Source organism: Herpailurus yagouaroundi, unplaced genomic scaffold (genome assembly GCF_014898765.1).
Source record: "Herpailurus yagouaroundi ecotype Mexico unplaced genomic scaffold, PumYag 159, whole genome shotgun sequence".
Classification (NCBI taxonomy): Eukaryota; Metazoa; Chordata; class Mammalia; order Carnivora; family Felidae; genus Herpailurus; species Herpailurus yagouaroundi.
The window spans coordinates 27,427,454-27,441,800 of NW_024412400.1; the positions used below are offsets into that span (position 1 = coordinate 27,427,454).

The 14,347-nt window shown below is 36.8% G+C and overlaps 1 protein-coding gene across 9 annotated transcripts in view; it reads left to right on the plus strand.

The window, feature by feature from the left end:
• The window catches only part of NEK11 (NIMA related kinase 11), a 281,184-nt gene that overhangs the window by 55,192 nt on the left and 211,645 nt on the right, over positions 1-14,347 (plus strand). For all 9 annotated transcript variants that reach the window (XM_040480180.1, XM_040480179.1, XM_040480177.1 and 6 more), the window contains one exon: positions 6,053-6,171. In XM_040480180.1, the coding sequence (XP_040336114.1) occupies positions 6,053-6,171 (119 nt within the window). The remainder of the gene's footprint in view (positions 1-6,052; positions 6,172-14,347) is intronic.

Consider the following 14,347-nt stretch of genomic DNA (forward strand, 5'->3'; position numbering starts at 1 on the left):
TATATATGGGAGAGAGAGAGAGACAGAGAGATAGAGTGTGAGCGGGGGAGGGGCAGAGAGAGGGGGACAGAATCTGAAGCAGACTCCAGGCTCTGAGCCCGACGCAGGGCTCAAGCTCACCAACTGTGAGATCATGACCTGAGCTCAAGTCAGACGCTTAACCCACTGAGCCATCCAGGCGGCCCGAGGGTCTGATTTTATATACCTGAACGGATCTACTCATGATTTTTAATTAATTAATCTGATTTGCTCTATTTACTTTCTTTGTTTAAGCCATGATATATTTTAACCTTTTAACAACAAAGTTAAAAAGTAAGGCCACTGAGGTGTGCCTGGCTGGTTCAGTCAGTGGAGAATGCAACTCTTGGTCTCAGGGTCATGGGTTCCAGCCCCATTTGGGTGTGGAGCCTACTTAAAATACAAATTAAAAAAAAAAAAGGAAGGCCACAAATTTTTACTTAAAATTGTTAATGTAAAAATTGAAAAGCAAAATTAGTTTTATTTAAAAGATGTGTCTTAATACACTAATACAAAGCAATTCATAAATCCATTAGAATTTACAGCATTGGGGGCGTGGCTTTAACTGACATATGACTTTATATAAATATAAATATAAGTATTCAAAAATAGAATAATCCACTTCAAATAGTTTATTTTAAAAGCAACCCAGTGATTTATAGAAGAAAGCATTTCATGTCACTTGAGATAAAAATAAGTTCTATTTTATTTTTATTCATGTATATTTCTATCACCAGGAAGAACACTTACTCTAAAAGAATTTGGAAAAAGAAATTAGCAGCTAAACCCAGGAATTCTCATTTGTATTATCAAACTTGAACATCATGATACTACATGGCATTATTTAGTACCTATTTAGAAACCGAGTTTTCTTATTTTGCTTTTAAGAGCATGGTGTGGCCTACCATTTCCTCCACTTTTTTGCACTCCATTGCAGTGCACTTCCAAAATGCCAAGGGAATGTCTTCGGGTTCTACAACATAACGACAGATGATCTTCACACCCCCTCCACCTCCATTTATTGGTGTTTTTGAAAAAATATGTCATTATAAAAAGATTCTTATTCAGTCCTGTCTGAAGTACATCTTTTTCCTTTGGAATTTTTCAAACTGTTGGACCAAATGTTGCCACTGATGGGTGAAATATTAAGTGTATGGCCCATTTGTGTTATTATCTAGCAACATTTGTTAAAATGTGGTCCATGGACTACCTGTCCCAGAGTCACTTAGGATGCTTGTTTAAAAATAGAGATTCTAGGGGCGCCTGGGTGGCGCAGTCGGTTAAGTGTCCGACTTCAGCCAGGTCATGATCTCGCGGTCCGTGAGTTCGAGCCCCGCGTCAGGCTCTGGGCTGATGGCTCAGAGCCTGGAGCCTGTTTCCGATTCTGTGTCTCCCTCTCTCTCTGCCCCTCCCCCATTCATTCTCTGTCTCTCTCTGTCCCAAAAAATAAATAAACGTTGAAAAAAAAAATTTAAAAAAATAAATAAATAAATAAAAATAGAGATTCTTTTGTCACCTCCAGACTTACTAAATCAGAGTGTCTGTTGATGGGGTCCAGGAATATGTATTTTATTATTTTTTTTTTTATTTTTTTTTCCAATGTTTATTTATTTTTGGGACAGAGAGAGACAGAGCATGAATGGGGGAGGGGCAGAGAGAGAGGGAGACACAGAATCGGAAAGAGGCTCCAGGCTCTGAGCCATCAGCCCAGAGCCTGACGCGGGGCTCGAACTCACGGACCGCGAGATCGTGACCTGGCTGAAGTCGGACGCTTAACCGACTGCGCCACCCAGGCGCCCCTGCATTTTAAACAAGAAACATGGATGATTCTGATGCCTGCTAAAATTTGAAGTCCACTGGAAGGATGTATTAGAAGCTTATTGAAAGGTGATGTGGAGTGTTAGAGAACAGCATTGAAGATGTCAACCAAATGACTTAATAAGGAGCAACTTTTTAATTTTAAAATGAAGTAGGGCAGAACAGTTTTTCAAGCTCCTCCCAACCCTAGAATCCAGAGGTTATTTCATGCTTTGTATATGCTCTGGGCATTGCGGTTTTGTTGTATTCAGACTTCTGAGAATGTTCTACTTTGGCTTTTTAAACTGGTTGTAAGTGCTTCTGTTGAAGACTTAAAAAAACAGGGATTAATTTTTTGTAATTAAATGCTTTTAGGATTTAAAACTTTTTAATGGAATCAAAGATGGAGTTTAGACACTGTATTTGAGTTGTTCTTCATTCCTTCAAGGTCTTGGCATTTCAAAGTCAATCTGATGTTGGCTAATTGGGCTGGGGGAGGGAGGAGAGGCCAGTAACCCAGCAAATGGTGCATTTTGGGTTACAGATTTTCAAAACTTCAGAAGTTAACATCAAGGCTTTATTTGCAACTTTCAAGGGGTGATATTACTGAAAGAGCATTTTCTGTGAGCAATGTAGACTTGAGGCAACATTAATATTGGTTTAAGTAAAAGTCAATATTCTTCACTAAAGTTTTTCTTAGCAATAAAAGTCATCATTAAATATTTCTCAAAGACAAAGTTGAGAAAACAACGAGCCTGCAGATAGTGTAATAAGAACTTAAACTGAGGTAAGACATTTTATCAAAAACATTTGATTTTTACTTGGAAGATGGCTTAGAGAAAGAAAGTCATAAATGCTTTCCATATTCATATTTCAAAATCCATCTGCTTCACAAAAAATATATTTCTTTGGTTGTGATATAAAAGCATAATTTTTTATCTTAATCTGTGAGGGACTTGATTACCTAATTTAAATCCTAAGAAAATAATCTACAGAGTATTTATTAAAGAACAAAGTACATACAAAGCAAATAATGTTTCTTAGAGATAAACGTACAAAATGAAAATTGTAGGGGTAGCAACTTGATGAGCATGAGGCCCAGCTCTCTGATTAATTTTTTTGTGTTCTATCTTCTTGTCAACTAAACAGGTTCCTTGCTTAATGTTAGGAACTGGTTCAGTTTTCCTTCTTATGGTTCTACTCAGAGAGCGAGGGGGAGCTTGATCCTTTTGACATTTCACTTTGAGGCCTACTATTGAAGGCCCTATTCTTTTTCTCTTTTTAAATAGTCTAAATATATATATATATATATATATATATATATATATATATATATATACATATATAGTCATCAAAACTCATATATGTGTGTGTGTGTGTGTGTGTGTGTGTGTATACACACATATAGTCACCAGAAATCGTGCACATACTTAGTATCAATGCAGGAAACAAATAAGCAAGTTTCAGTTACCACTTGAGGAGAGAGCATTAGGAGGTAATTGTCAGACTAACAATAAATGTCACCCAGGGAGTGTGCTCCTGTCATGGCAAGATAACTCACAAAGGACATAATTCTATTCACTCACAAAGAAAGCAATACCAAAGCTGATACAAATGTGTAAAACATTCACAGTTATATAATTTATTTGAGATAAATTCTTGAAAGGAATGCTATTTTAACACATGAATTTTTCCAAATTTTAGTGTTATTACAATTGGGGTAGACAATTACATATGCAAAGTCTGTTTTCATAGGGACAATTGTACTTTTGTATGACCTTTCTAAAGTAAGAAACATTGGGTTGGATTATATTTCTATAAGGCAAGTTTTTCTTTTTTCTTTCCTTCTTCCTTCCTTCCTTCCTTTCTTCCTTCCTTCCTTCCTTCCTTCCTTCCTTCCTTCCTTTCTTCTACCCATCCATCCATCCATCCATCCATCCATCCATCACTCCTCATCTGAAGCTATTAAGGAAGGACACAGCAACATATATAATTACCTTTCTGACAGTGGAGATATTTGATCATATTCAGATAATCTAAATGGGATATTGAAAGGAAATCTTGCTTTTTGTTTTAAAATTAGTATGTGGGGGTGTGGAGGTGTGTGTGTGTGAGAGAGAGAGGTTTTGCTAGAGTCCTCTTGGATAGAAGAGCCTGGATTGGAAATATATATATATATATATACATTGGTAGCTTACCTGTCATCTGAAGGGCTTTCGTTTCTACTTCACAGGAAGTTGTAATATTCTATTGTCAAAAAATGTTTTGTGCAACTTATAGAAACCTTATGATAGTACAGCTTGTATGATCCAATAGAACTTTGATAAACTCTAGGATTAAAAAGAGAGGGGATATAAAGAAAGGCAGGTTTGGAGAAAGAAGAAAATGATAGTCTTTTGACAAGGAGTCAAATATTCAATTCACTGTATTTTTGAATTCCAACAAGCTTTGATCTCCTTAGCCCAGAAAATCCAGCAGGAAATTAAATGTGATCTAGGATACAAGCGGAAGGTTTGATATGCCCCTTCTCGTTTGTCATGCCCTTGTGGAAGGTGAGAATATGGGAGGCAAATTATTTGTATATTGCACTGAAAGGAAAGAAAAAAATCATTACAAGCGAGTCGATTGGTTGACCTAATGTTGTTTGATTAGAAGTAATTTCTCTTTGGTTGTTTCTTTGCTTATAAATGCTTTTCCTTTGCATTTAACAATGAAAACTCTGTCAGGCATAGTCTGTAAGTAGCTTAATGTTTGGCCCTTATGTTCCTTAGGGACATGGCTTGTACCTCTCTTCTCTCGTGGGGCTGTGTTGTTGGCATATCCTAAACACTTGCATTTCACTCCTTGTTTTCAGAGAAACACTTCCTGAATTGTTTTTAATTGTTCAGTGTTTAAAGGTAAAAGGGATCAGGTATAGGGCTTCTCTGAGAGAATTTAACATTTTGTGTATTCATTTCTATGGTAGTTGAAATACATTAATATTAGCACAATCAGAAAGGGCCTTATATCAGACTCTGCTAGGTAACTTTAGATGTTTGTCACTGTGATCATGATTCATTTTTGGCACTGAGGATTATTCTTTCTATCACCAGTGAGCAGTAGAACAGACTGACTAAATGTTTAAATGATGTGTTTGGACCCCACCTAGATCAACAGTTGCTGTATTCCTGGGAATTTTACTGTAGTTAAATAGACAAAAGGAGAGTTAAGTCATCCCAAACACATGTTAGTCTGGACATGCCAAACTGAAAAGAATCTGAACTCCAGCAGCCAGTGCCATATGCACAACATAAGGACTGATTTAGTTTCACCAAAACGTCATCACTTTATATTAAATTAATAGCATTCATTTTAATCTTAGCATTCATTTTTAATTTTGGATTTCTATTTTTACTTTGTATATATGTCAGGCTTCTATAGTTGTATAAAACTCTAAGCATAAGAAAAGTCATTCCTCGTTTTATGTGGACACATGTAAATATGTGATGTAATGTAATGTAATACATTTTAGGTAATATTTAAGTAACATAATAAAATAAAACCTTTTAGAAGGGTTTTGTCCTTGAGTGATGTCAAAGATAAACACAGTGGGCATTACTTAAAGTGGTGAAAACAGTTTATGTGGTAATTGGCACTCAGGGAAAGAGCTGACCTCTTGTTGTTGTGCACATATTCTGATATGTGCAGAAGTGCCTGGATGATCAATAGTGAGACTGGAAGAAGGGAGAAAACAGTGGGAACCTGAACAGTCATGGAGGGGAAACACTGAGAAGGTAGGAAGGCAGTTGGTTCGTATGTATCTGGGTTTGCTAACTGGCAGTAGTTGAAATTAGGTCCCTACCCTTCCACAGAAACCAGGAGACAGGGATCCCTATCTCGAGATGCGGGCAGGAACAAACAGTAAATTCTTTTGGCAGCTGTAAGTTTTCTGAGGCAGGCACTTTAAGGAAGACTAGGGTCATCCTGGGGATGTGGCCTTGAACTATTAGAAGTGTGTTAGTATTTATTCAAGTCTTTATAAGCCAAGGGTGAGGCCTAGTTGAGAAGAGAGCTCAAAGGAGCCTGGCGAGAGTTCGGCCAAGGAGAGACTCTTTGTCAGTGATAGTTCAGAGTGGCAATGTGCCCTCACTTTCTTGTGATAAACAGTGATTGTTATATATTAATTATTGTAAAGAGAGCTTGATTTTAAAATCTTAACTGAAAGAAAAACATGAAAAATTATGCTACTATGTTTCAGGGCCGAGATCTGGACTGTAAAATTCAGGAATATAAAGAAGCTGGAAAAAGCTTTCCGGAAAGTCAGATAATCGAATGGTTTATCCAGCTGTTGCTAGGAGTTGACTACATGCATGAAAGGTATGTTCATTTGTTACTGAGGGACACGATTTTAACAGTCATGTCTGAACCTGAAAAATGAATTTTGGGGGGTAGAATGAAAGGAAGCAATCGTGAAAGGTAAATGACTGTAGTTAAACATCTGCAATATGCTTTTCCATGAAGAAACTGTTGAATGATTCAATATAAAAGATTTACTTGAATAGCCTTTTTTGTTGTTGTTCTAGAAATCAAGTTGGCCTTGAATACAAGACAGAAAGTTGTATTAAACACATTCTCATTTATCTGATCATCTCCTGTGTTTACAAGTGATTCTCAGATACCTTTAGCATGCTATGAATTTATTATATTTTACAACAGGCTTGAACTATAAATACCTAGCATGCTCTAAATCAATTGCACAATCAACTTAGAATGTGTCAGTGCACAAGTTAGCTGTGTTCACATCCCAACATGAGCTGAGTAATTGAGGCAAAAGTTATTCTTGGGACTTAGAGAGATAAATATTTAGACCGAGTCAGTTTTGATGTGAAATATCTGATACAGAAGGTCAAAGTATGTTTTATGAGTTCAGTTGTCTGTAACTTGCATTTATAATCTCTGCCTTAACATGTATTTTAAAACTTTTAATTATATTTCTTATATGTCAAAAGTAATAATTTTTGGGTGTTTTATAGATATACAAAATGGCATGACCACATTTGAAAAGAGGAACACACATAGACAAAAGCAGATACTCGGAGTTGTCCCTGTTAGCCTTCAACTTAGGACTGGGTGGAACATGTGATAACATTCTTGAACAAAGGTTGAAATTTATAGAATATATCAAGGTCTGGCTACCCATGGATGTCAGATAGCTCACATGTGTTTCCTATGGTTTCTGGATGCATAAAAAGTGACCAGATTATACTGAGCTTTGCCATGTATCTTCTAAACACATGCTCGACACTGAGTGTTGTATGGAAACCAATTTAACAATAAATTTCATAGGAGAAAAAAGAAAATACAGAAGTAGAAAACAAAACAAAAAGAAATAAACACATGCTCGATGATACAAATAGCTACTGATTTATTGACAACTCATAAAAATTTTCTGAATGATGTTAAACTTTCCTAAGAAACAATGATAAAAGAATATCAAATAATGTTTTAATAAACTACCCAAAGCTGCTGAATGTAGACATATGTGTATACAGTTGTATTGGTGTTTCTTTTCTTTTCTTTACTATTCCATGCATATTTGTTAGCTTATACATAAGGAAATATGTATATGTCATATATGTATATGTCATCTTCACATATAAAAGTGACAACCTTTATGTTCTCGGTGCAAAATATAAAACTGAAATCTGGTTGATTTAGTAATCCAAATATTTGAAATATGTTTGGTGTGGTTACTAGTTAATGAGTTAATAGTAAATGAGTTTAAAATAGTCCTTCAAAGAGAGGATTTAAATTTTTTTGAATCCTTCAACATTTTAAGAAAGTTATTAAATGGAGCTAAATGTTTGGATATTTGTGTGTCTGTGTTCCTGAAATACCATCCTTTGTGATTCAGATAACAAATTGTGGTGTTTATTTATTGTTACCATAACCAACCATTGTAAAGTTTTTCTGCATAGACAGAAATTTAAATTTTATTCTTAGGTTCATTTATTCATTTATTAAACAGAGATAAATTAAAAATAAGACCTAACCTTAAAAACTGTTAGCAAACTAGCAGAGATAAAGCATGTACCCAAATAACTATAAACCCTGTAACAAGTGGATGTATCAGATGCAGTCTCTGCTACATCCTGCATCATGGCCCTGGGCAAGCTGCTTAACCTCTCTGAGCCTTTGTTTTCTCATTTATAAAATAGGAATAATGATGGGACTCTCCCTACTTGCTTATAGGACTGTAATATTCACTGAGATGTTACACATTTAAAAAGTTTGCAGTCTGTTAAGCACTCTGTAAATGTTGTTGTTTGTGGTTGTAATTTATATAGAAATGAAAGCATAGTCACCAGAAGGGCTAAAAAAAATGCTGACAATAATAGTGCTGACAAGGATGTGGAGCTACTGGAACTCTCTTACATTGCTGGTATAATCACTTTAGAAAAAACCTAAACACTCAAATACCCTGTGATCCAGTAATTCTGTTCCTGAGATGAGAAATGAGTTCCTGTGTCCAACAAAAGACATGTACAAAATATCCATAGAAGCCTTAACTGTAATAGCAAAACACTGAGAAATGTCCATTTATAATAGAATGGTTGAATAAACTGTGGTATAGTCTTATGATGGAATACTACTCTGCAATAAAAGAAGGACATACAACTGATTTGCATGACCTGGATGAATCTCAGAGATGTGATGTTGAGTGAAAGAAGCCAGAGGCAAAAGAGTGCATCTTCTATGGCTCCATTTATATGAAATTTAAAAAAAAAAGGCAGTCTTAGAATAGAGATTACCCTTTGAAGGGGATTTTGACTGGAACGGGGCACAAAGAAATTTCTTGGATGCTGGAAGTGTTCTATATCTTGACCCAAGTGGATGATTACAAGGGTGATAAATTCATCAAGTTAAAGATTTATGCATTTTAATGTAAATTATACTCTAATTCAAAACAAGTGATAAGAGTGCCAAAAAGAGTACAGTCTAAATGCTAAAGTAGATCAGAACAGGGATAATGTTTCTACTTGGGAGAATCAATGAAGGTCTTGGAAGAAGTGATATTTGACCCAATGTAGGCTTTGAATAAAGTGAAAGATGAGTCAGAGCTTTCCAGATTTAGGGAACAGAGTTGGAAAAGGCACAGATGTGGGAACTCATGGTACTTTTAGAGTGAATGATGAGTAGGTCAGTTGGAATGGCTCTTGGGATACATGGATGAAGTTGTGAGGAATGATAGGTTGACATCAAGTTGTAGAGGGCTTTATTTTGTACTATAGACAATGATGCCACAGAATCCTTTTGAGTGGAACTATGATCAGAGCTTCAGGAAGACTGGGTAATAAATTATAGAGAGGAGAGAGGGAAACTCAGAATATCAGTCTGGAACCTTTTATAATATCCATGCATGTGGTTGTATGACCTGAAACAATATGGCAGCAGTGGGCAGGACATGGAAGGATGAGAGTTAACTTGATAAGTTCAAATGACTCGGCTTGAAATTATGTGGATATCTCAGATTGATAAGAGAAGGTCAAGGATGAACCCAAGTTTCATCACCCAAAGAGGCAAGTGAGAAGTTGGAAAGATAGGTTTGAAGTAATGGTGCTGAGTTTAATAGTGAATATCCTGGGTGAAATCTGGAGAGAGATTGAGAGAGGAAAGGTGGGAGATAGAGCGAGTGGAAGGAAGAGAGGGAGGGTGGAAGGGTGAGAGGGAGGGATGGAGAGAGACAGAAAAGAAGGAAGGAAGGAAGGAAGGAAGGAAGGAAGGAAGGAAGGAAGGAAGTGACGGAGGGAGGGAGGAGGAAGGAAGGAAGGAAGGAAGTGATGGAGGGAAGGAGGAAGGAAAGAAAGAAAGAAGGAAGGAAAGAAGGAAGGAAGTTAGAATTGAGGTCCTAGATATTGAGGAAACACCAAAACTTGTCTGAATTCCCCCAATATCAGAGCCTTGAAACAAAAAATGGAGTGTAAGAAGTTTATCTAGGGGGTGATTTCATGAAACAGAGCCAATGAATGGGGAGAGTGAGGGAGACAGGGAAGTGAGAAAAGCCATACAGGGCATATTATTGAGCTGGTTGCTGCTGTGGGAAGAGGGACGTAGAGGCAACATTCTTCTATGTGTTTTAGGTTTGGGTTCCTCTTTTTGCATTCTTTTAGAACATTTATGAAAATTCTTGCCCACATATAACAGTTCTCTAACACTATTATGAATTTCCTCTTGAAAATTCCCCATATTTCTGGGAGTTTTGGGTGGAAAAGTGAGGCAGTTATCACTATCTTGATCCAATCTCTAGACTGGTTTTTTGTGGGTATTTCTGAGTATAATTGACATGCAGTGTTACATTAGCTCCAGATGTACAATATAGTGATTCCACAAGTATATGCATTATACTATATTCACCATAAGCAACCTCTAGAATAGTTTTTAAATGGAGAAATGCTATATGTTATTCCTGATCACAAATCTATAATCTACATTTCAAAATATTTAATTTGTATAGGTCTAAATATGTCTCCTATAGAAAATAAACTATCTCGTGGACAACCTAGAAGAAATAGATAAATTCCTAGAAACCTGTAACCTACCAAAACTGAAGCAGGAAGAAATAGAAAATTTGAACAGACCTATTACCTGAAATGAAATTGAATCAGTAGTAAAAAAAAAAAAAAAACTCCAAACAAATAAAATTCCATGACCAAATAGCTTCACAGATGAATTTTACCAAACATTTAAAGAAGAGTTAATACCTATTCTTCTCAAACTTTTCCAAGAAATAGAAGAGGAAGGAAAATTTCCAAATTCATTCTATTAGACCAGCATTGCCCTGATACCGAAACCAGATAAAGACACAACAACAAAAAAAAGAGAACTACAGGCCACTATTTCTCATGAACATAGATGCAAAAAACCTCAGCAAAATGTTATCAGACTGAATCCAACAATACATTAAAAAAATTATTCATCATGATCAAGTGGGATTTATTCTTGGGTTACAAAGGTGATTCAATATTTGCAAATTAATGTGATACATCACATCAGTAAGAGAAAGGATAGAAACTGTATGATCATTTCAGTAGATGCAAAAAAAGCATTTGACAAAGCACAATATCCATTGATAAAAATCCTTAACAAAGTAGTCTTAGAGGGAACATACCTCAACCTTATATGAAAAACACAGCTAACATCATACTCTGTGGGGAAGAACTGAGTGCCTCATAAGATCAGGAACAAGACAAAGATGTCCACTCTCACCACTTTCATTCAACATAGTACTGGCAGTCTTAGCCACAGCCATCAGACAAAAAAAATAAAAAAGAAAAAGGAAATGACATCCATGTTGTTAAGGAAGAAATAAAACTTTCACTATTTGCAGGTAACATGATATTATATTTAGAATACCCAAAAGATTCTACTAGAAACTGCTAAAACTGATAAACAAATTCATTAAGTCATAGGATACAAAGTCAATGTACAGATCTGTTACATTTCTATACACCAATAATGAAGCAGCAGAGAGATTAAGAAAACAATCCTATTTACAATTGTGCCAAAAATAATAAAATAACTAAGGATAAACCTAACCAAAGAGATGAGAGTTAGGTTTCAGAGTACAGGTAGGTACCCTGAAAACTATAAAAACATTGATGGGAGAAATTGAAGATGATACAAAGAAATGGAAAGACATTCCATTTCCATGGGTTGGAAAAACAAAATATTATTAAAAGGTGTGTACTACGCTTCCAAAACTCATTCAGGAGGAAATAGAAAGCTTGAACAGACCCATAACCAGCGAAGAAATTGAATCAGTCATCAAAAATCTCCCAACAAATAAGAGTCCAGGACCAGATGGCTTCCCAGGGGAGTTCTACCAGACGTTTAAAGCAGAGATAATACCTATCCTTCTCAAGCTATTCCAAAAAATAGAAAGGGAAGGAAAACTTCCAGACTCATTCTATGAAGCCAGCATTACTTTGATTCCTAACCCAGACAGAGACCCAGTAAAAAAAGAGAACTAGGGGCCAATATCCCTGATGAATATGGATGCAAAAATTCTCAATAAGATACTAGCAAGTCGAATTCAACAGCATATAAAAAGAATTATTCACCATGATCAAGTGGGATTCATTCCTGGGATGCAGGGCTGGTTCAACATTTGCAAATCAATCAACGTGATACATCACATTAATAAAAGAAAAGATAAGAACCATATGATCCTGTCAATCGATGCAGAAAAGGCCTTTGACAAAACTCACCAACCTTTCTTTTTTTTTTTATTTTTTTTTTCAACATTTATTTATTTTTGGGACAGAGAGACAGAGCATGAACGGGCGAGGGGCAGAGAGAGAGGGAGACACAGAATCGGAAACAGGCTCCAGGCTCTGAGCCATCAGCCCAGAGCCCGACGCGGGGCTCGAACTCACAGACCGCGAGATCGTGACCTGGCTGAAGTCGGATACTTAACCGACTGCGCCACCCAGGCGCCCCACACCAACCTTTCTTAATAAAAACCCTCAAGAAAGTCAGGATAGAAGGAACATACTTAAAGATCATAAAAGCCATTTATGAAAAGCCCACAGCTAACATCATCCTCAATGGGGAAAAACTGAGAGCCTTTTCCGAGATCAGGAACACGACAGGGATGTCCACTCTCACCACTGTTGTTTAACATAGTGTTGGAAGTGCTAGCACCAGCAATCAGACAACAAAAGGAAATCAAAGGCATCAAAATTGGCAAAGATGAAGTTAAGCTTTCACTTTTTGCAGATGACATGATATTATACATGGAAAATCCGATAGACTCCACCAAAAGTCTGCTAGAACTGATACATGAATTCAGCAAAGTCGCAGGATACAAAATCAGTGTACAGAAATCAGTTGCATTCTTATACACTAATAATGAAGCAACAGAAAGACAAATAAAGAAACTGATCCCATTCATAATTGCACCAAGAAGCATAAAATACCTAGGAATAAATCTAACCAAAGATGTACAAGATCTGTATGCCGAAAAGTATAGAAAGCTTATGAAGGAAATTGAAGAAGATATAAAGAAATGGAAACACATTCCGTGCTCATGGATTGGAAGAATAAATATTGTCAAAATGTCAATACTACCCAAAGCTATCTACACATCCAATGCAATCCCAATCAAAATTGCACCAGCATTCTTCTCGAAACTAGAACAAGCAATTCTAAAATTCATATGGAACCACAAAAGGCCCCGAATAGCCAAAGTAATTTTGAAGAAGAAGACCAAAGCAGGAGGCATCACAATTCCAGACTTTAGCCTCTACTACCAAGCTGTCATCATCAAGACAGCATGGTATTGGCACAAAAACAGACACATAGACCAATGGAATAGAATAGAAACCCCACAACTAGACCCACAAACGTATGGCCAACTAATCTTTGACAAAGCAGGAAAGAACATCCAATGGAAGAAAGACAGTCTCTTTAACAAATGGTGCTGGGAGAACTGGACAGCAACATGCAGAAGATTTAAACTAGACCACTTTCTCACACCATTCACAAAAATAAACTCAAAATGGATAAAGGACCTGAATGTGAGACAGGAAACCATCAAAACCCTAGAGGAGAAAGCAGGATAAGACCTCTCTGACCTCAGCCGTAGCAATTTCTTACTTGACACATCCCCAAAGGCAAGGGAATTAAAAGCAAAAATGAACTACTGGGACCTTATGAAGATAAAAAGCTTCTGCACAGCAAAGGAAACAACCAACAAAACTCAAAGGCAACCAACGGAATGGGAAAAGATATTTGCAAATGACATATCGGACAAAGGGCTAGTATCCAAAATCTATAAAGAGCTCACCAAACTCCACACCCGAAAAACAAATACCCAGTGAAGAAATGGGCAGAAAACATGAATAGACACTTCTCTAAAGAAGACATCCGGATGGCCAACAGGCACATGAAAAGATGCTCAACGTCGCTCCTCATCAGGGAAATACAAATCAAAACCACACTCAGATATCACCTCACGCCAGTCAGAGTGGCCGAAATGAACAAATCAGGAGACTGTAGATGCTGGAGAGGATGTGGAGAAACGGGAACCCTCTTGCACTGTTGGTGGGAATGCAAATTGGTGCAACCACTCTGGAAAGCAGTGTGGAGGTTCCTCAAAGAATTAAAAATAGACCTACCCTATGACCCAGCAATAGCACTGCTAGGAATTTACCCAAGGGATACAGGAGTGCTGATGCATAGGGGCACTTGTACCCCAATGTTTATAGCAGCACTCTCAACAATAGCCAAATGGTGGAAAGAGCCTAAATGTCCATCAACTGACGAATGGATAAAGAAATTCTGGTTTATATACACAATGGAGTACTATGTGGCAATGAGAAAGAATGAAACATGGCCCTTTGTAGCAACATGGATGGAACTGGAGAGTGTGATGCTAAGTGAAATAAGCCATACAGAGAAAGACAGATACCATATGTTTTCACTCTTATGTCGATCCTGAGAAACTTAACAGAAACCCATAGGGGAGCAGAAGGAAAAAAAAAAAAAAAAA